The sequence below is a fragment of the Cricetulus griseus genome (assembly GCF_003668045.3).
Source record: "Cricetulus griseus strain 17A/GY chromosome 1 unlocalized genomic scaffold, alternate assembly CriGri-PICRH-1.0 chr1_0, whole genome shotgun sequence".
NCBI lineage: Eukaryota > Metazoa > Chordata > Mammalia > Rodentia > Cricetidae > Cricetulus > Cricetulus griseus.
Genome location: NW_023276806.1, coordinates 262,481,043 through 262,503,390, shown reverse-complemented (window position 1 = coordinate 262,503,390; position 22,348 = coordinate 262,481,043). Strand labels below are relative to the sequence as shown.

General features: G+C 45.9%; 1 protein-coding gene across 4 annotated transcripts; it reads right to left on the bottom strand.

Annotated features, from left to right (window-relative positions):
- Positions 1–1,462: 1,462 nt before the first annotated feature.
- Prmt2 (protein arginine methyltransferase 2) lies at positions 1,463–22,254 on the bottom strand. Of its 4 annotated transcripts, XM_027394247.2 has the most exons (11): positions 22,116–22,254; positions 20,949–21,061; positions 13,533–13,658; positions 12,587–12,769; positions 9,489–9,650; positions 8,479–8,643; positions 6,287–6,462; positions 4,762–4,891; positions 3,877–4,013; positions 2,703–2,874; positions 1,886–2,053 (listed from the first exon to the last, which is right to left on the bottom strand). In XM_027394247.2, the coding sequence occupies exons 2-11, from the start codon at positions 21,000–21,002 to the stop codon at positions 2,021–2,023; spliced, it is 1,338 nt and encodes a 445-aa protein (XP_027250048.1). In that variant the 5' UTR covers positions 21,003–21,061; positions 22,116–22,254; the 3' UTR covers positions 1,886–2,020. The 4 variants fall into 4 exon arrangements, with proteins under 4 accessions (XP_027250047.1, XP_035307105.1, XP_027250048.1 ...); XM_027394246.2 differs by lacking the exon at positions 3,877–4,013 and having other exon boundaries at positions 1,463–2,053; XM_035451214.1 differs by lacking the exons at positions 3,877–4,013; positions 22,116–22,254 and adding an exon at positions 21,747–21,767 and having other exon boundaries at positions 1,463–2,053.
- Between the last annotated feature and the right edge of the window lie 94 nt (positions 22,255–22,348).

The window sequence follows — 22,348 nt, the reverse complement described above, 5'->3', positions numbered from 1 at the left end:
AGAATCTTTATGGAGATGACAAAGATGACAGCCCTGATAAAAGCTTATTCCTCTGTTGTCGGCAGGACTCAGGACATGCACCCAAATACCCTAACTGTGGGGTGAAGAGGCACTCCTGGGCATACACACGTTCACGTGTACACACATACACACACACACACACACACACACACACACACACACACACACACACCAGACCCTGTTTTGCATTTGTTCTGCTCCTGGATAATTCCAGCTCTAGATGAAAGAGACACTTCCTGACTCATTTATGACTCAATTTTTGGGTAATGCCTGCAGAGCTAATTGCCACATGCAGGTTGTTAGCTAGCAGGACACATTTTTTTGAAGGCCTCCTCCACAAAGACACCAAAATGATTCAGGAAGAGGGATGATAGGTAGAGACTTGGAGAGGCCACTGTAACAGGTTGTTCAGTGAAACAGGGCAGCTGGAGTCTAAGAAAGTAAGAGGTCTCTACCAGAAACACTCACTGAGACACCTCTTAGGTGGGCCAGAACAACCAAGGCCTGCTGTCTCCAATAGAAAACTGGGTGTCTACCACCAGCCTCCCTCTTAGAGTGAATCCAGAAGAATTGGGAACAATTGGGATCCTCAGAAAGAGAAAGCTATTTTTTTTTTCTAAAACTACTTGACCACACAATGACCTAACAAATTGAGAAAAATGACCAAATGATGGCACCTTCCTCCGTGGCATGCGGTTTCATTGATGTGCCTGAGGGGTGTTGGCGGACAGGAAGCCTTTGCAGGTGGCTGTGTCTCAACCTGGACACACGTCCTGTGTGTGTTTTTTGTTTTTGTTTTATTTTTGAGATAGGGTCTTACTATACAGCTCTGGCTGGCCTCAAACTCACTGAGAGCCACTTGCCTCTGCCCACTGAGTAAAGGTGTGTGCCTCATGCCTAGTGCCATCTCTATACTCAGATTAGTTGTACTTTCAACGGTATACTTCACATCAAAATTCTACTAAATATCAAAACAATAAAAAAATATAAATTTACATGTAATACTGAGAAAGATTACAAGGCAGTAAGTAGTGTCCAATCCGATGTCTTAGTTAGGATTTTATTGCTCTGATGAGACACCATGACCATGGGAACTCTTAAAAAGGAAAACATTTAATTGGGGCTGGCTTACAGATCAGTTGTCAGCATGACAGGAAGCATGGCAGCAGACAGGCAGACATGGTGCTGGAGAAGTTATCTGAGAGCTCTATATCTGAATCAGCAGGCAGCAGGAAGAGAGTGACTCTAGGCCTCACTTGAGCATCTGAAACCTCAAAGCCTACCCCCAGTGACAAACTTCCTCCAACAAGGCCACAGCTACTCCAGCAAGGACACACCTCCTAACAGTGCCACCATGGACCTATGGGGGTCATTTTCACTCAAACCACCACACCATACTTATGAGAAACAGCGTGTATGCATAGAAACAGGACACACGGTATCTGTTCATTAAAAAATATTTATTGAGCATGTACTATGTGCCACATATAATTTACCCATAAAATATTACACACCGAACTCCCCATGCAGAGCCCAGCACGCACTGCCACCACCAGTCCTTGCCCTGGGACACAGGGGTTCAATTATCTCCCACACCCACACACAGCTCTGCCAGCCGCAGCCCACAGGTGGAGCAGCTTGGGCAAGGACCTCAGAAACATCACTGACCCAACATGTAGACGTCACAGTCACAGGCGCACAGGCTGAAATGTGTGTCTGAGGAATCTACGACTACTCCCAGCTGGGAACACTGGCAGCTGGCAGCCGGCAGCCGGCAGCCGATAGGCACCACGGGATGAACACCTATATACACAGCCTACAAGAGGAACAACACTGGGGGGCGAGCCCAGGGGCTTGTCTGTGAGGGGCCGATGTCGCCTGCTAGGTGGAAAGGGAACAGCATGGGACAGGTGCTTATGGATGTCACAGCTGGTGGCCAGGTGCCTCTTCTTCCACAAGATGCAAACCATGGCCATGACTCCCAAGCAGTGCTTAACTGTCACCTCCAGATTGGAAAGACTTTCTCTCCAGCCTGTAAAGTCAGAAAAAAAAAAAAAAATAGCTGATCAAATAGCTCATCATTTCTGCTTGATTAACACATACTACTTCCAAATAATTTAACACTGGGTGGAATGGCATCCCGAGTGCACCCTTAAATGACAAACATTTTGGCAGTGAATAGAAAATTACCACAAAGTAAAAGAGACCCATTTGATTATTTCTCTTTTCTCTCCTACATTAACTCTGTATCCAAAAACACAGCCCCAGTTTCCAGGAGCCCCTGAAACTTGAGGCCTGACACCCCAGCCAACTCTGTGAACCCTGTGTCATTCCACATGTGACACCTCCACACCTCACACACAGCTCTTCCAGGAAAATGACAAGTAGTGGCCCCAGGCAGGCGCAGGACTCCTCTGACCAGCTCTGTCACGTGAGTCTCGGACACTTACCTTCTTAAACCTTCCACCTCCAACTGTTACATGAAGGGAGACGCATGATTCAGACATTACGGAAATCTAAAAAATAGCACATCTGTCCCGTGTGAAGATTATAATGATACAAGACAGGCTGGGCCAACCATGGCAGGGTCACACATGTGTCATGGTTCTTAATAACCACCCAGAGTGGCCTCCCAGAGATCCAGCACCTACAACACATGACTCTACAGATAAAAGTCTTACTCTTTGAGATGTAGGATCGAGCGTAGATGAGACAGACCAGCTCAGAGAGACAGACATGTGCCTTCTCCACACCGGATTTCTTTGTAAAACGACGGAACCTGTGACCACGTCTCCTGTGTGGACTGGGACTGGGTCGTCCATCATAAACAAGGTCTGCTTCCAGTGTGTGGTGCTGCAAGAGAGGCGCAGTCACCTACGAGCCTCATCTGGCAGCCCAAAGAGGTCCTCTGCACGGACAGCCTGTGCCGCCCAGGAACCCAGGAACATGGAACTTAATCTCATGCTCAACAAGGCACGGCGCCACCCTCCCACAGTTGACCCTGTGATCTGAAGTCTTTATGGGATCAAAACCACAGCACAAGGGGCTGACGCCTGCCCCAGGGGCAGCACAGAAGACATTACAGAGACGGCTCGGGGTTGCAGGAGGTGAGGAAGGTTCACCTGGGTGGCCTGCTGGATGGAATCACAGGGTCAAATGACGACATTGGCTCTGTGTCCCCAGGCCAGGAGGACAGGAGTCCTCTCTGTCATTGTGTCCTTTTCTAGGCTCCTGATGCCTGGCCAAGTCACCACAGTTAATCAGTGGCACATACAACCAAACTCATTTCTGGAAGACATGTTTAATGTCTTCCAGAAAGGCAGGCAGCCAGCCAGCCACAGGCTCTGGGCCTGTCACTTTCCTTGGGTGCTGTATCTAGCTCTTCTGGTCTCACGTCAGCCCGAGTGCCAATAACAGACAGCACTCCAAACACACTGCCCTTCGGTTCCACTCACTCTTCAGATGTTCCTGTTCATTCTCTCCTCCCTGATCTGGGCCACAGGGGTGAGGGCAGAGCACACCCAACTGATGCAACCTACCACCATTACAGAAGAGTAAGAGGCTGGGTGGCATCAGGTCAAGCTCAGCATTGACCCAAGCCCGTGTGGGCTGAGGGACCAGGGGAGGTCAGGGCAAAGCCCCAAGTCTATGATGCACTTCCACACTAGGGAAACTTATCAGCAAGTGAATCTTCTGGCAGAGGATAGCCAAAGCAGAGGCAAGAGGCATCCCTTACCACTCCACATGGTGGGCCAAGGGTACCTGGAGCACGGTAAACCAGCCTGCTTCCATCCACTCCTCATCCCCCTGCCGTACCCCACCTTCTCCCCTAGTCCCTCCAATAGGGTCACTTACGGGTGCAGCGGGCCTGTGCTGAGCACCTGCTGGGGCTGGCCCTCCTCTAGGCTCTGGAAGTGCACACTGAACCAAGCTGTGAAGCCATGCAGGGTACCAGCCTTTTGAATGTCAAATCGCAGCTCACCCCGCATGGTCTGCACTCAAACATAGGATAACAAGTTGGTGCCACAGGCCAGTGCCAATCCCAATCCCAACTCTACCCTCAACCCAGCAAGCCACGTGGATCATGCAGCTAGTGACACATGGCTTGGGTTCTATCCCAAATTCCTATGCCCACACAGCAGTCACTGGACCTAACTCTAAACATGGGAAAAGTGTCAAGAATTTTGTCATTGACAGTGGCTGTAAAAAACTTGAAGAATTTGTTACTCAATTACTGTACCTCAATAAATGGAATATAGTTTGTATGGTTTTAGAATGCCAAGCACATTAAACATAATGTAAAAATAACTGAAGACAGTAAGGAGATTAAGTAGAAGTATAAAAAACTGAAAGACGCCACGTCTTGATGGCACACGCCTTTAATCCCAGCATTTGGGAGGCAGAGGCAGGAGGATCTCTGTGAGTTTGAGGCCAGCCTGGTCTACATGAGTTAGTTCCAGGACAGGCTCCAAAGCTACACAGAGAAACCCTGTCTCAAATAATCAAACCAAACCAAACCAAAACCAAACCAAAACATAAAAACCCTGAAAGACAAAACCAAAATAGAACAGGAGGAAAAAATAGTATTAAATGGAGTATAATGGTTCATTCATTGGTGTAGCAGTCTCACCCAGACCACACACACACACACACACACACACACACGCTTGTTGCATGTCTGTTATCACTGCCCCGTGTCTCATGCAGCAATTTAATGTCTGAAGCAGGTCAGCAGCTCACCTCCAGGTCGGAGATCTGTACAGTTCTCATGTCCAACTGCAATATGGTACACGGTTCAGAGAGACAGTCTTCTGGCTTCAAGATATGATTAGACTTTGGCTTCGAAAAAAACTCCTTGATTGCCAAAGACCTAGGGGTTAAGTTATAGGAAAGGCTCAAGGCATTGGCAAGGACTTAGCATTAGATACACCGTTGGTAACGTATGAGCACTAACGGCCCTGCCTGGATGATCATCCCATGCTGGCAAAGCTCATCGGCTCTCCAGCCTTGCTGAGCCTCAGCAGTCGGCCCTCAGAGCCTGCCACTCGGTGGCTCTTCCTTTTCATGTCAGATATAGGGGCCTGAGCAGGTGGAAGCCAACCATGACAAATCAGAGGATTCTCATGCAGTGTGGACACCGCGGCTCCTCAATCCACTTATCTCAAAATATTTTCTGCGGACCTCCTACTATGCAGAGACCTCAACAGATACTCTGGCTTCCAGCTATTCCCCATGCACATTGGCAGGACTGGAACCTGCCTCAACCTCAGGAAGAAAACAAACAAACAAACAAACAAACAAACAAACAAAAACCCTGTGTGTTGTAGCTAAGGAAGTGCAGCAAGAGGCAAAGAACAGGACCCACAGGTGCCAAGACCACTCCCACTGTCCCTGTGCAGTGCTCCCCCACGCAACCCTCCTCCACCTGTGCCCAGCACCCTCACTACACCTGCATCTGCACGTTGTGGTATTGGAACAGCACCTGCAGCATTTTTTAATTTATGCACAGCAGTGACTCCCTAAACAGCAAACAAGCAACTCTTTAAGATGATAGTTCCTGGTGGGAAGGAGGAAGGGAAGAAACTCCTCCAAAGGGCCAGTCAATGAGGGACATGAAGACCTGAGCCCTACTCACCAGATTTTTCTTGTTCCGGGGCAGCAATATTTAGTTACTATAGTTCCACTATGGCTGTGTTTGTTTGTTTCTCTGAGACAGAGTCTAGAAATTGCTATGTAGACCAGGCTAGTCTCTAACTAACAGAGATCAGAGTTCTGTCTGCCTCTGCCTCTGCCTCCAGGATGCTAGGACTAAAGGTGTGTGCCACCATGTCCAGCCCTCCAATACAGCTTTTATAAATCTCTATCTTCCTAAGATGGGTAAGGGGAACGCACCTTTCTCTGGGGCACTGGGTAGGTAAACATTGTTATAATCTGTTACTATAAGTTCTACTTCTGATATTCATTTTCCTGACAAACATTGGGGATAGGGCTATTTGACTCCCTAACTAGTAGCTACTAGACTCTGCCTTTCTGTTCTGGCTTCCTTGAGCAAAAGTTTAATCGATTTTAAACTACAGCAGCCATCTGGACCCCTGGGGAAAACAACTGTGTCTTCCACAGATTAATGAGACTGTCTCTGAGGAGGAGACTGGATGGCTGGCACATATCAACACCCTCATCACCTGACTGCCCACCCGGCACCTCTCCTCCTGCCAGGAGCCCACCTACACAGTGGTCAACCCCACAAATGGTCACGCACACCTACTTGAGTGCACTGAGGTCGAACTCATAGGCGTTGTCCCAGAAGAGCACCTTGCTGTGGTAGTCTTTCTCAGCACTGCAGGGCACCAAGTGTAGTGCGGCTGTGGTTGGCCAGATGACACCATCCTCCTTTAACCATGTATCCCGGGCATAAAGGATGGACTCGATCATGAACTCAAACTGCATGGGAGGAAAAAACACAAGAGTAACACTGAGGTCTCACACACCATAGCCAGATTGTGGGATTTCAGTTTTACCCCAAAACTATCCCAGCCAAGCTAGGTCTGAACCACACTTGAGAACTTGGGGTTTATTCGCATGAATATGTTACATATATATCACAGTCCAAGTTGGAATCCTATCACTTCCCACTGAACTGGGCTCCAAGGGAAGCTGACAGCCAACACAAATTCTTGCACTTGCCCCACACGGGCACTGGGAGTCACGCTGCTAGATTTTTAAAATGCCCCTCAGTGTTGCAAGGCTTGATAGAAATATCTACTGAGGACCACTCCCTCCCACCCTGGAGTTCAGGAAACCCTCCTAGTCATCTGAATGGAGTTACACACTGAGAGCGGCCTTTTGAGGCCGGCCTTCACTCAGGGGTGGGTCTTTGGGACTGTCCACAGGACCACATGCTTTGTGGTGGCTCCCTTGTATGGATTTGCCAGCATATCCATTAAACCTCTGAGGGACATTGGGTTGTTTGGAGTTTGAGTTAATTACAATCAGAACTTGTAGAGTTGTGCCTACAGGGGTTTTTGTGTGAACACAGCTTGGAATGCTCTAAGCTGACTTAGGTTATCTATTGCATCTTGGTGAACCATGGAGAAGGCAACTTTCAGAGGAACAGGTTCACTTCACCTAAGCTGCTGAATCCCTGTACCCAGAGGGGACTCAAAGGAGAATGCTCAATCAGGGCTGGCTCGGAGGCTCTTTAGCTCAGTCCAGGGCAACTTTCCCTGGTATCTGCCACTGCAGGAGGAGGGACAGGCAGGGACTCCCTGAATCATATATGGAATCAAAGCCAGGTCACTGACACATATATTTCAAAGAATCAAAGGTAAATGCAGTTTGCACACAGTCTGTCTTTTAAAAAAATCATGTTATTCAGCTAAGATTAGTTTTCAAAAATTCTAAAATATTTTTAACAGTCATATGGATTGACTGTCATAATTGTTTCTGTTTGTAATTTTTTCATTTCAACATTTTTTGTGAATATTGACTAACCTAGTCTCAAATCCTTCTGTTTCCAGCTCCCATATATTATATATTGTGATTATAAATTTAAGAGCCACACCCAGCTATCACAAACATTTTTTGAACACAGACTCCTGACCACATCTATTTCTATATGGTAATGTGTTGTAGAATATTTGTTTAAGTGTGTAAAGATATGTGGCATTTGTTTGTGTTGTGGAATATTTGTTTAACTATGCAAAGATTTGTTTAACTATGTAAGGATGTGTTGCTGTTTTACCTTGCCTGCTTAAGGCACCTGATTGGTCTAATAAAAAACTGAGCAGCCAATAGTGCGGGAGGAGGTATAGGTGGGACTTCCAGGCAGGGAGGGTAAATAGGAGGGGGAATTTAGGCTTGGGGGGAAGAAGAAAAAGAGACACCAGGGGCCAGCCAGCCAAACATGAAAGAAGCAGGAAAGTAGAACATACAGAATGAAAGAAAGGTAAAAATCCCCCAGGTAAAACCTAGGTGAATAGAAACAGATTAAATTAAAAGAGCTAGTTGGACAAGCCTAAGCTAAGGCCAAGCATTCATAATTAGTAGTAAGTCTCTGTGTCTTTATTTGGGAGCTGGCTGGCGACTCAAAGAAAATTCCAACTACAATAATCCAATTTAAAGAACTATTAAACTTCCAGGCAGTGGTGGCGCACGCCTTTAATCCCAGCACTCGGGAGGCAGAGGCAGGCGGATCTCTGTGAATTCAAGGGCAGCCTGGTCTACAAGAGCTAGTTCCAGGACAGCCTCCAAAGCCACAGAGAAACCCTGTCTCGAAAAACAAAAAACAAAAAAGAAAAGATTCTAGACACTGAGCCATTATCATTCAATAAATTAACAACCCCTCACTCCAGAAAAAAAAAATCATAGTTTTTAAAGATTCCTCAAATGGGCCCAGGTGCTGGGTCCAGGAGAAATGAGCCCCCCGCCAGCCACAGACCGCCACGGGCTAGGCATTACCAACAGGCAGGTCCCCATCCACTCGGACACCAGCACATCCACCTTCTCGGGCAGCACCACGTCTTCCACCTTCTGCTGGAACACAGTGATTGTGTCAGCAAAGCCGTTCTGCAGGACCAGCTGGCCTGTGTGCTGTGCCATCTCACTAGCTTCCACAGCATAGACCTGCAGAGGTGAGGACGCCTGTTAGCACACGTCCTGACCCCACACACAGGTCCAGGGCAGCAATGACAGGACGCTTCGCTGTGAATGGAGGCCTAAGGGATGCCAAGCCAGAGCCATACAGTGCTCTTACAGCCTAGACAGTATACCAAAAAATGCACCACTGCTGAGTCTGCTCCTGCCTGAGTCTCCTCAAGGGAATGCAAGCCCAAGTGCAGGTGGGCAGAGCCTCAGCTCTACTAGGTGGCTGCCACATATAACACCTACACCCTATAACTACAAGACAAGTATCCAGAACAACAACAGAGAGTGCGTTAGAATCTGTGGCCTGGGGACAACTGTATCTGGGGCTCATGGGAGAACTGGAGGAGAATCTGGATGCTGCCCCTGAACTGGCAGTGTCTAGCTACAGTCATCACTGCCCTGTGCACTGGCCTTTTGGTCAGCTTGTCAGGTTGTCATGAGGCCAGAACACAGCTCAGCACAAATATGCCATAAAAGGTAGGAAAAGGCCTCCATAGAGAGCCACATGCTGTACTGCAGGAGGTCAACTATGTGGCCCAGCACAGTCAGTCATATGTCACCCCCTTTCTCTATAGTGAACTAAAGGGACACCTCACAAATGTCCTACTAACAGAATGACTGTCACTCCTGCTCTGCCTTGCTCTACTTATACTGCTCATGGCCAGTACAGTATGTCACAATCTCAGCCTCAGATGGACCAGCTGCCTACTTCCTTCCCATGAGCCTAACTAAACCGCACAGCTACATAAAGGCAAAAAAGTCATCCTGAGAGTGAACCACCTGGTGGCCCACAGCTGGGCACAGATGGAAGCAGACACACTTACTGCCTTGGGTCGTGCATGGTGCGCACAGAAGAGGCTGATGATGCCAGTGCCACAGCCCACGTCCAGGATGACCTTGTCCTTCAGGGACTCCTTGTTCTGCAGGATGACATTGTGGTATTTCGTTGTGCGAGGCTGGTCAGCCAACATTTCCAGGTGAAGTTTCTAAAAACAACACACCAAGAGTCACTGCAAAAGCCTGTGCTTGAACCACAGACAGTCAGGGAGGCAGGGCATGCACCTACCCTAAAAGTATTAGCAACACACAGGCTTTAACATGGAAAGATCAAATATGCCAGATGATAAAAGTAACAGTGGATGGTGAAAGGAAGAGAAGTTTCTGGAATTGTCCTGGATCAGAACAGAACCATTTCTCAGCCTTCCCCAAGTGTACTCTTCCCCAAGTCACTCAGATGAGTGGAAAATGGATGTGTGGACCACATAGAAGGGAAGAAGAAAATATCCCCACACAATACCTCCCAAGGCTGGAAGGACTTTGCATTCTCACCAGGTAGCCATCAAGAGAAAACACTGGACATATTGTGGCAGGTGTCAGTGGGGCAACAGGGTTCCCTACCCCCAAAATCTCCTTTACTCAAGCTTAGCACTAAATTCCTAAAACTGAAGTGAGAGGGTTAACAGTGCTCGGGCCAACCCTATTACACATCGAGGCAGGAAAACATCTGATCTCGGAGAAGCACAGAAGGCCCCTTCAGGTGTTAGGAGAACCTCAGCTGCAGGCAAGGCTGAGCCACTGTGGCACATTCAAACTGTAAAACCAAGAGTGAGACAAACAGCAGGGTGAGTATAAAACCGAGACTGCTGCCTCCCAGGTGTCACCCTGACAATGCCCAAGTGGCACCAACACAGACAGTAGGTCTGGAGGGGGCCTTCAGAGTCCTCAGGGCTCCTCCTAATGACATGACCATAAAAGGAAAACAAAGCCATAGAGCTCTGTCGATCCTCCCTCAGGAAGCTGTCTGCATGGATTAAAAAGCCAAAACCCACTCTCCTGCCTACAAGCAACTCACTTTAAATATAAAGGCTGGGCTAAAAACAAAGTGATGGAGAATGTAACATCCCAAAATAAATCAGGTGGGGCTGCAGTGGCTGCAGTGACACCAGACAAGACACTTCAGGCTGAAGAATGTTCCAAGAACACAGGCGTCGACTCATCAAACGGGCATCAAATTCTAAATACTTTTGGAGACCATAACAGAACTTCAAAATGCACAAAACAACCAAAGGACACAGAAGCGGAGCAGTTGGAGATGTGGGGCCCTCCTGTCACCAGCTGGCCACGGTGGACAGGACAGTAGGCAGCGGTCATGAAGACCATCATGCAACAGTAGCAATGAACCAAGGGCACCCAAAGATGAACTTAGTAAGCAAGTATACACCATGTGACACGTGCCTTAAAACTCTGTAACACAAAACAAGACCTACACACCAGGGGAGGGGAGGTCAATATAAGAGCCATCGCTTCTTTTTTAATTACGGCCCATCTACAAGGTACCATGTTTGTCATGGAGAAAAGCACAAAATGGTAATGACTGCAAAGCCATAAATACCTAAGACTACCAGGAAAACATGAAAGATGGGAGCTTGGCCCTTACAGAGCTGTGTTGGTGGTTGGAGCTGTGAGCTGTAAAAGCATGAACAAGGACTCCACAAGAGACCCCAGAAGGCAATGTGAGATAAACTCAGCCTGGGTCCATACCTGGAGCTGGACATAGGAAACCTAAGGCAAAATGCCTTATTCCTAACAACAGAGAGATTGCACATTAGGTTGTCCATAGCGTAGCACAGAATCCCAGGTTCTAACAACAAGAGCACAAGTACACACTGCTGCTGCGGTATGTGAGGCCCAAAGCCAGGAAGTGCCTTTGTCTTTCTTTCATCATGTGCCTTTCCTGAATGGCCGAAAAGCTGTCTTGTTTTGCTTGTATGTGTGTTGTGTGTTGTGGGAGGGGAGGGGGGCCATCTGTAGTATTTTAGGTGTATGGGTGTTTTGTCTGCAGTATGTCTGTGTCTGGTACCCATGGAGGCCAGAAGAGGGTGTCAGATTCCCTGGAACTGGAATACAGATGGTTGTGAGCCACCGTGTAGATGTTGGGAATCAAACCTGGGTCCTCTAGAAGAGCAGGCAGTGCTCTTGTCTGCTTAGCCATCTCTCCGACCCATGGACTAAAAGCTTTAATCATAATCATACAACAATGATTTTAAGATTTAGTCTTGAAGCCGGGCGGTGGTGGCACATGCCTTTAATCCCAGCACTTTGGAGGCAGAGGCAGGCGGATCTCTGTGAGTTTGAGACCAGCCTGGTCTACAAGAGCTAGTTCCAGGACAGCCTCCAAAGCCACAGAGAAACCCTGTCTCAAAAACCAAAAAACAAAAAACAAAAAACAAACAAAAAAAAAGATTTAGTCTTGAAATACAGCATGTCTAGGCAAGCCCCCAGTTCAATGCGTTCTTTTACCAGTTGCCTCAGTCACAGAGTCTCTTCACAGCAGCAGAACAGTGACTAAGGCAACAGAGTAGCTCTTCCTTTTTCTGCTCAGCATCCAATCTGTAACATTCACCTTAGTAGCTAGTTTTGGTTGCTACTTGGGCCATAGGGTTACTGATCTTCACAGTGGGAATAAAAAGACTTTATTTAATATTACTGTTGGCTGAGCTATATAATTTTTCTATTTCAATTTCAAAGTGAAACAGACTTTAAACACTAGGACATTTTAAACACTGAGAGAAGGAAAGTTCAGAATTTCCTGCTCTAATAGTATTTTTAGCCAAGTCAGAAGCTGACAACTCACAGATCAATTAGGCCATCAAAAGAAGGGATTTTACACCTTTTAATGTTTTTGCTTTTAAGGAAAAGAAAAACATGAATCTCAGACATCTATGTCCACATGTAACGTTCTGCCCATACATAGGCACATCCACATAAAGCGCCATTCATGCACAGCTGTGTTCACACCATGATGACAGAGCTGAATGTTCTAGTAAGACCCTGGCACTTCTAAGTGGACAGGAAGATCTGCAGCTCTGCTCTCAACACTAGGAAGGCCCGCCAGCTCAATACAGAATTTGGAAAGCAGTACCAGAGTTCCATAGCTGTCAAAGTACTCCTCATCTTGCCAGGTGTCCTCCGGGTCATACTCCTCCACCTGCTTCCCGAGGTGGTTGGCAGGGATGTACCCACAGCAGCCGGCACGCTCACCCCACCACCAGTCAGCCGTGGTTTGTCTCAGGATGACAATTTTTTCTCCCCTCAGAAAACTGAGCTGGAAAACAATCACCGAGGCAGACAAAAGTTACAACTCGAGAGGGAATCCAGTTAATTGACATCTCACCAATAACTGGGTAATAAGTCCCCAGTGTTGGTGACCAAATCACAATGACCTCAGTGATTACTGAAAACCTACAGAAAACAATAGCAAGAAAAACTGTTGTATGGGGCCTCCATCAGAAAGAATACGATCTAACTAATATTCTTTCTTCACATGTACTTGGGGTGTGTGGTGTGTGTGTGTGTGTATGTGTGTGTGTGTGTGTGTGTATGCATGTGTACACATGGGCACACATGTACCACTGTATATGTACTAAGGCGAGAAAACTTGAGTCAGTTTTCCCTCTACCAGGCAGGCTCCACGGATCTAGCTCAGGCTGTTGGGCATTGTAGCCCGAACCTTTACCCATTGACCCACCTCACCAGCCCTTACCTAACACTTTTAAAAACAAAGGGAGGCATCTACGCGTGGCTGATTCAGTTAGGACACTCCACAGATATGCTCCTACCAGATTCAAGAACATGCAATGGTTTGATAGCCTCGCTGTCGTATGGCCAGGAGGGCTCTATACCAAGTTCTCCAAGCAGGGGGGTGCGTCTCTAATCTCCTGCAGGCATCTTAGTATCCCGCTGGGGTGGTTTGTTAGGCTAAGAAGCGAACAGTCACGCACAGACCTTGTTTAATTGTGTGAGTGTGGATTTCCCTTTGAGGTATGTTAAGATTCACAAGTCACGGGAACGTGAGTAATCACAGGTACCTGGGTCTCATCGGTGGCAGTATAGTCTGCAATGGCCACGAACTCCTCTGGCTGCAGCTGGAGCTGCAGCTGTGCCCCGTCCTGCAGGAGCTGCATCTCACAGCCATAATCCACAGGGTCTTCCTCCTACCACCCCCAAGGAGAGACACAAGCACAGCACTGTGAGCTTTGCTGCCTGGGTATGCCTTTCTCTATCTACCAAGTGACTTGAGATCATTCCAAATCAAGATTCACGTGACTAACTGTTTATTATTCAAATCATCTGAGTCACCTTCCCTAACACACTTGTGTACTGTCACCTTCCATCCACCTTTGTGTCTCTAAGACAGGATGGCGTCTACCCTAGGAGAATGTCAACAGAAGCAGCAAGAAAGGGACCTGGTCTTCAGCTTCACTAGCTCTGCCTCCTGACAGAGATATCCATTAATGATGGAGATACCATAACATGCTGGACCCCAGGGACCTCTTCAGACCTAAGGGCAATGATACTGGGCAGATACAGAAAGGGACTAAGGGAGGTGCTGGAAACTGATATAAGCCTCCATCTCATCAACAAACGCCAGCAGCCCAGCTAGGACCCATGCTCTGTCCTGTACCCTATGGCCATCTTCTACCAGAACAAACATGCCTTAAAGACACAGACTGGGGCTGGAGAGATGGTGCGGCACTTAAGGGCACTGGCTTCTCTTCCAGAAGTCCTGAATTCAATCTCAGCACCCACATGGAGGCTCACACCATCTGTAACAGTAGTCCCATGGGATCTGATGCCCTCTTCTGGTGTGCACACAAAATACCAATATACAGAAACAAATAAACATAGAGAGAGACTGAAGGTGACAGGTTCTCAAACATTCTAGCCTAATGATGTAACCTTGTCCCAATATGTATACCCTAACCCTAAACAAAGGAGTAATTTACTTAAGCAAACACAGAATAGAAGGCATCTTGTAACCTCATTCCAGGTAAGAGATAACAATGAACACACCGGTATTTTTCCTCCCTGACTCAGAAGCACAAATCACCATGTCCCACAAGGAACATGCTGAAATCACATACTACTGAGACCACCCACAGTGTTTCCTATTGAAGCAGCCCTGGAAAATGGGAAATTAGGGAGACTAGGGAAGGAAAAGAAGCCCACTCCAAAATCTGGCTGAATGTCAGAAACTTCAATACAGGGCTGGAGAGACAGCTCAGTGGCTAAGAGCATCGGCTGTTCTTCCAGAGGATCCAAATTCAATTCCCAGCACCCACATGGCAGCTCACAACCATCTGTAACTCCAGGCCCAGGAGATCTGAGACCTTCTAGCCTCTGTAGACACTGCATGTATGTGGTACACACACAATACATGTAGGTAAAACACCCATATACATGAAATAAAAATAAATTTTAAAAAGACAAGTAACTTCAACACACCGGGTGTTGGTGGTGCACACCTTTAATCCCAGCACTCGGGAGGCAGACGCAGGTGGATCTCTGTGAGTTTGAGGCCAGCCTGGTCTCCAGAGCAAGTGCCAGGATAGTCTCCAAAGCTACACAGAGAAACCCTATCTCTAAAAAAAAAAAAAAAAAAAAAAAAAAAAAAGTAACTTCAACACAACCAACAAAATCAAAACTACCTAACAGATGAAAAGACATATTTATTTTCCCAAAGACTCCTTAAACAATGATATTGCTTAGGGCCTGCATGCTCATGGCCTCTAAGTTTAACCATATTAGCACACTTCTGTCAACCCTAACTGTAAACAGTGTGTCTCATAAAAGCCACCTATGTTTCCAGTCACAAACTCCTTAAACTTTAAACTTCCTCATAAATTACACCCTTTAGACAAAGTGACTTCAAAAGCCCAGGGGATCACATGTCCCTCTCTCAAAATATATTACTTTATCTAAAGCATGCACTTCCCCTGGTGTGTGTTCAGTAAACTCACTAACCTTGCTTCACTCTGACTCAACCTGAAATTCTTTTCTGCACCAGTCAAGGATCTAGCTTTACTTGTATGGATGTACGTAGTGGAGAACAAAACCATCCCATTTCTGCTGTGTAATACTCCAATCCATGAATTATCACAACTTACTTATCCAATCGCCTACATTTGAATATGCAGACTACTTTCAGTTTCTTCTACTATCAATTATTAATTTTCTTAAACACAAATCATCCTGCATGTACCTGAGAAATTCCTTAGGATAAATTCCAGAGCTGTAAAACTCGTCAAGACCATCACTTTTTCTTTGTTGTCTGGGTTTTTTTTTTTTTTCATTTGTTTATTGTTATTTTGAGACAGGGACTCACTATATAGACCAGGCTGACCTCAAGTGTCTGCCTTTGCCTCCAATGTGCCAAGATTAGAGGTGTGGACCAGCACAACCTGCCAAAGACTTTCACTTCTATGGCTTTCATATTACCAAATGCCACTGGGACTGTACCAAGACTCGGTGACACTTGCTCCACTGTGCATAGACATAAGGACCCATTTCATTAACAACAGACACTGATCACGATCTCTGCTAATTGGATGAGTGACAATTACCATTTTGCATTTCCACTCACCTACCTTAGTATGGCCATTCATGGTTCTCTATGCATTTATCGGGCCCATCTTAATTTTGCTGATTGCCCAGTTGTTCTCCTTGCATTTCCCATATTGCAGTACCATGGCTTGCTTTAGTATTGTATGTTTTCCACTGGCTTGCCCTCCACCCACCATATCACTCTTTCTAATAATCCCTATTAAATAACCCTTGGGACCTGCTCCAGGCTCAGTGATGAGTGCGTGGGACCCTTCCTCTTCCCGTCTTCCCCCCCCCCCGTTCCCTCCCTCTCTCCCGTCTCCTCCCTTTCTCTCTCCCTCCCTCCTCCCTCTCTCTTCTCTTTCTCTCTCCCTCCCCTTCTCTCTCTCCCATCCCCTCCCTCTCTTCTCTTTCTCACTCTCCCCCTCCTTCCCTCTCTCCCATCTCCTCCCTCTCTTCTCTTTCTCACTCTCCCCCTCCTTCCCTCTCTCCCATCTCCTCCCTCTCTCTTCTCTTTCTCACTCTCCCTCCCTCCTTCCCTCGCTCTCATTTCTTTCTCTAAGTAGACTTTTTCCTTTAACATAGCTTTCCTGTGAATAATACCTTACACCACCCCCCTTTTTGCAGTTTACTTTTCTTATACAATATCTTGAACAAAACTCTAACGTTTTCATAAAATCCTGAATTCTAATGGACTCTTCAATCATTCTCTGATTTTTTTTTTATCTTGGTATCATTTTATACCATCATAAAAAAAATACTACAAAAAGTTTGTGCGTATGTGTGTCCTTATACAAAGACTTTATTCCTGAGGACACACTGCCAGGCTCCATGGGTAAAGCTTTTTCAAAGATGTCATACTCTTCCAACTTTGCCAGCAATGGGGTAGCTCTGTCTCAACACTTGGCAACAACAGCCATCCCACCAATGTTTAGACTTGTGCCAGAGATTGGCATAAAGGAAGTCTTAGCTATTTTTTTCAATTCTTTCACCATCAGGTTCTCCGAGCTTTTGTTTTCTGGGTTTTGTTTATATATTCTGACTGTTGCTTAAGTCTGCTCTTCTATAAAAGACATAGTTACTTATTCTATCCTTTATTTTGTTTCCCTACCAAACCTCTATGAGAATGAAAGAACTCTTTGTATAACACAGATCTCTGAGATCTTGAGCAAATGTTTTTCTAAATAGATTTTTTTTCTTCTACTTATTTTATTTAGAATTTGAAACTCAAAGTCAGGTCAAGAACAAGAGAAATGGCTCAGAGAGCAAGATCTCTTGTGTAAACATAAAGATCTGAGTTTGGAAACCAATAAACACATAAAAACTCAGGTAAGGTTGAAGGCACCTGTAACCGCAGCACCCCAGGGAGAGAAGGGAGCAGATCCCTGCAGCACTGGCTGCCAACTTCGCCCCCAGTTCAGTGAGAGACCTTGTCTTAAAGGAACAAGGCAGAGGACTATAGAGCAGCAAACCCAGCAGAATGGGCAGAAAACAAGGAAACACAGTCCTCAATGGAAAAGAATATAAACTATCTTCAAAAATGAAGGTGAGAGCTAGGTATTGTAATGGATAAGTTTAATCCCAGCACTAGGGAGGCAGAGGCAGGTGGATCTATGTAAATTCAAAGTCAGTCTGGTCTATATAGTGAGTTCCAAGCCAGGCTACAATATGAGTCCCTGTGTCAAAGAAACTAAAGCAAAACATACTTTTATTCAAAGCAAGGTGGCCATAACATATCACAATAAACTCATGCTGCTAACCACAAAAACAGGGTGTTGAAGCTGAAGGGAATGAGCCTACATGGAAACTAAGAATACAAGAAACCACTTTTCACACTTCATTAGAAACCTTTTCTCAGTGGAAAGCCATAAGTGTTAATCTCTTCTGGGGTTCACAACATATGTAAATTACTGTATGTTACCCTGGACTGGGAACTGGAAAATAAAACTAATGAGTAAGATTTTTATACTGTGAAATAGAAAGTCTAAAATAGGTTAAGAATGTACAGGGCAACTCTCTGGAGAACAACTAAGTCAATATTTAAAAGGTTAGCAAACTGATAAATGCAATACATAAAGTTATACCAATTTTCTTATTAACCAAAAACTGGGCAAATATATAAACAAGAACTGTAACACACAGAAAACAAGCAGCAATGTTAAAATTAATTGTATCACTCATTATATTCAACGTAAATGAACTAATATACTCCATAACAAGGCAGACACTAACAACAAAGACCCCACCATCAACATAAAAATGCCAGGCACAGTGGTGTGTACACGAAATCCCAGTGCTCAGGACACAGGAGGATTCCTGGACTTCTGTGGCCAAGCAGGTCTGGTATAACCGTGTGCTCTGGGCCAATGAGAGACCTTGCATCAAAGGGGTTAGCTGGTATACCTGAGGATAATACCCAAGTTTGTCCATCTGGCCTCCACAAATATACACATATGTGTGTACACACACACACACACACACACACACACACACATATATGCTCATAAAAAAGATTCATGATCAAAAATCATTTGACCGGCCAGGCAGTGGTGGCGCACGCCTTTTTAATCCCAGCACTCAGGAGGCAGAGGCAGGTGGATCTCTGTGAGTTCAAGACCAGCCTGGTCTACAAGAGCTAGCTCCAGGACAGCCTCCAAAGCCACAGAGAAAGCTAAATGCAATCAAGCCAAAACTTAGTGGTAAAACCCCTCCCAAATGTGGGGTCAGCAAGATGGCACAGCAGATAAAGGCACTTCCCACACAAGTCAGACAACCTGAGTTCAATCCCTAGATCCTATGAAGGGGTAGAAAGAATAAACTTCTTGAAAGCTGTTCTCTGACCTTCACATAAATGCCGTGATATTTGTGTACCCAAACATGCACATGCATGCACACAAATCAGTAACAATAATAAAGATAAAAAAATTCTCTAATATTTAGAAATCAAGATACTTCCAACGGTCCAGAAACCTTCTGATTTCCATTGTGATGCATCAAAAATATTTGACAACAATGAAGACACAGAACATCTAAACGGAGGAGTTTCAGATAAAGGAACTTTTCAAGGAAAAGTTCATCTTTAAAGCTCAAGTTAAAAAAGAAATATTTAAAGTTAGTGACACAGACTTCCACCTCAAGATGTCACAAAATGAGAAGACTGGATCCTAAAAGAGTAAGAAAATACAGATAAAAGCAGAAATCAATAAAAAATAAAAGAGAAAGTCAACAACAACAACAACAAAAAAAAAACCCTGATTCTTTAACAAGATAAAACTGATTAGCCCTGATTTGCCGAAAAAAAAGAAAACACAAATTCCTAGGATTAGCACCTCTTCTCTAGTGGGCAGTATTAACAGGATTTCTGCCACACCCCCACTAAGACTCCCGAGTCACTTAGAAGTCAACTAAAAGTCAATAAGAAGAAATCATTTCTAACCCATCCAACTGACCACAATTAAAGTATCGTCTATGACACCATCAGGGGCTATACTGAAGATCTGTGTACTTGTGACGTTGCCTGGAAACTCAAAGTATGTGGTCCTCCACCCTCAAAGCTCCACAGTGCTATCGCTGGGAATCTAATCTGGAGCACCAGATATGGCAACAGGTACTCACTGCAGCACCATGGGGAGGCAGGGTGTGACTACATCTGAGTACCCAACAAAAGGGAGACAGGGAGATGTAAACCCACTGCATAGCCATGGGACCACAGCAGACCAACACAAAACTGGGATATACAGACAGAGCACGTGCCCAGGAGGCCCAGCAGTGGCAGGGCCAAAGTGATGTCACATAGCTGCAGAAACAGCAATACCACCTACACAAGCCTCAGAAAAAACACAGAGCAACTCGGACTTTGTTCAGGGATCCTTCGTTTTGTTTGATTGACACAGTTCCTCGGTGCTTATTTCTGGCTGGCTTGAGGACCCTTATACGTTCATAAAGGTACCTAAGGTGCAGAAGCCTGCCTGAAGTGGTTGTCTGCCTCCAGACGAGGAAGGAATGGGTCTGGGTTTGAAAACAGACTAGAGTGTTAATTTTATTTGTGTGTGTGCCCTGAGGCAGCTACAACGAAACGTTTTCATCTCTGCACAACATATGCTCAATGTCTACAACATTATCTTGTAATTGTCAATATTTACATTTACCAAAAGAAAAACTGGGCATTCATAGAATTAAAACATTTTGACGCTGAACATGGAAAATGATTAACAAATTAAGCCAACTATAAATAAAATTCCTACACATAAAAATACCCAATACATACATACCCAGCAGCTGGGCATGGAGGCACTTTTAATTGCAGCATTCAGGAGCCACAGAATGACATAACCCCGTGAGTTAAGACCAACCAGGGATACACAGTAAGACCTGTGTATCCTGTGTCTCAATAAGTAATTAAATAAATTAAAACCCAAGCAATGGAAAATCATTAGGATAGAAGAAAATGCTGAAGCTCACACCACAGACATGAAAATCTTTGATTTTTAAAAGTGTTTTTATTTGAATACTCATTTTGTTAATTGTACATTATCAATATTCCTTAAAAGTGAAGGGGACCTTTTCTCTGGTAACAGGAATCAAACTGATATGCACCCAAGGCAGAAAACAGCATGCAAAACACGGAACTTCTGGAGTACCAAGCATTTTCCAGGCCCTATGCCTAACACCGACTAAACACAAGTTTACACTGGAGGACTGTGGTGTCTGAAGCATTCTAAAGAGTTCCCTGAAGGATTTGTAACACCACGCAGCATGGCACCTATGAATTAGGCTCATATCCACCACCCCCCACCCAGTGTTGTTTAAATTCAAGCATCCTCCTGTTGACTACCTTGAGAGACAAGGAAAACTGCCTCACACCTGTGACTTGTTTTTCGTTACACATGGCTCTTACGTACCAGCACTGGGATGACCTGTGACTCATTTCCGGGACAGTCACCTGGTGTCTCCATAGTTCAGTAAGATTCTGCCTCATAACTGCTTCTTTGTTATTTCATTTTCCCTTTCATTTCTACTTGGAAAAAAAGAGAGAAAGAAACACAAAGTGCTTGTTATACTTGAAAATTAAATTCACTTCAGCTCTACGGTTCACTGCATGTGAAAGAATGGCACAGAAATGGACTTTACCACCACAATTCTTGAGATCAGTGCTTCTCAACCTTCCTAACGCTTCAACCCTTTAATACAGTTCCTCATGTTGTGGTAACCCCCAACCATAAAATTATTTCGTGTCTGCTCACAACTGTAATTTTGCTACTGCTATGAATCATGATGTAAATATCTGATCTTCAACCCCCAGACTGAGAACCGCTGTTTTAGAGGGTTTTAAACAGCAAAAACTTCAAATACTGTGTGCTTCCTTCCTTAGTCTGCTAAGTATTAATTTTATTCCCTGCGAGCCTGTTTTTACTTACAATAAATCACTATCATTTTGTTCTTAGGAACTCCTAACAGCTTAAACTAGAATTTAAACCCCTTGCCTAGTGCTTGACCTGTTCGTTCCAGTGGCAGAATTGGAGTCTGCATGCCCGGGGACACCCTCCTACTCTTTAATTCTCTTTCTTCAGGGGCAGTGCAATTTTACTGGCTCTGGGATTAACTTCAATTAAAGCAATTCTTTGTTGAAATGCCTGCTGCTGTGCTTCTAGGTCTGGACTTCATACTTCGTAATAATTAGAATTACAAATACTTATTACATCTTCGGTGAAAAGCTTGGGAACAGGATAAGGCTGGTGCCCGGGAGGAGGAGGACAATGAATTCTTTGGGAGGGTCGGCCAGGCCAAGTGGGGGGTGAGGCAAGAGGCTTAAAGAGGGGGGCGTGGCTCGAGAGGCATTTAGGCAGGTGGGCGTGGTCATTGGAGGGCGTGGCTCCGGGAGCCAGCGGCGAGGGGCTGGGGAAGTGAGTGAGGGGCGCCGCGAAAGGAGCGGGGAGAGGGCGGGCGCTGCTGAGAAAGGGTGAGGCGGGACTAGAACCTTCGGGAGGGGCGGAGACACACACCTTCTGCCTAGCATGTGCGGCCTCACCTGCGGCCCAGCTGCCAAAGCCGCCCATTAAGAAACCTACCTCGGCCGCGTTTCTCCGCCGAACGCCAGGCTGGCGACACCGAGGAGGAAGGGATGACGCCCATCCGAAGCCTCAGCCGCCGCCCCAGACCTGCGCAAGCGCGGAACGCTCGGGCTCGCCCAGGCCTCGGTGTCCCGCGCAGGCGCGGTCCGTCTGAACCCGGTGTGCTGCAGGTCAGAGTCCTGTCTGAGTGCCGGCCGCTCGGCGCAGGCGCACTTTGTGTCCCTGCGTCT

Coding starts and splice junctions, on each gene's coding strand:
- Prmt2 (XM_027394246.2), bottom strand. CDS start 21,002: ATGGAGACACCAGGTGACTGTCCCGGAAATGAGTCACAGGTCATCCCA. Junction 12,770..13,532: donor CTGCCACCGATGAGACCCAG/GTACCTGTGATT, acceptor ATTGTTTTCCAG/CTCAGTTTTCTGAGGGGAGA. Junction 6,463..8,478: donor GGATGGGGACCTGCCTGTTG/GTAATGCCTAGC, acceptor CCTCCCATGCAG/TTTGAGTTCATGATCGAGTC.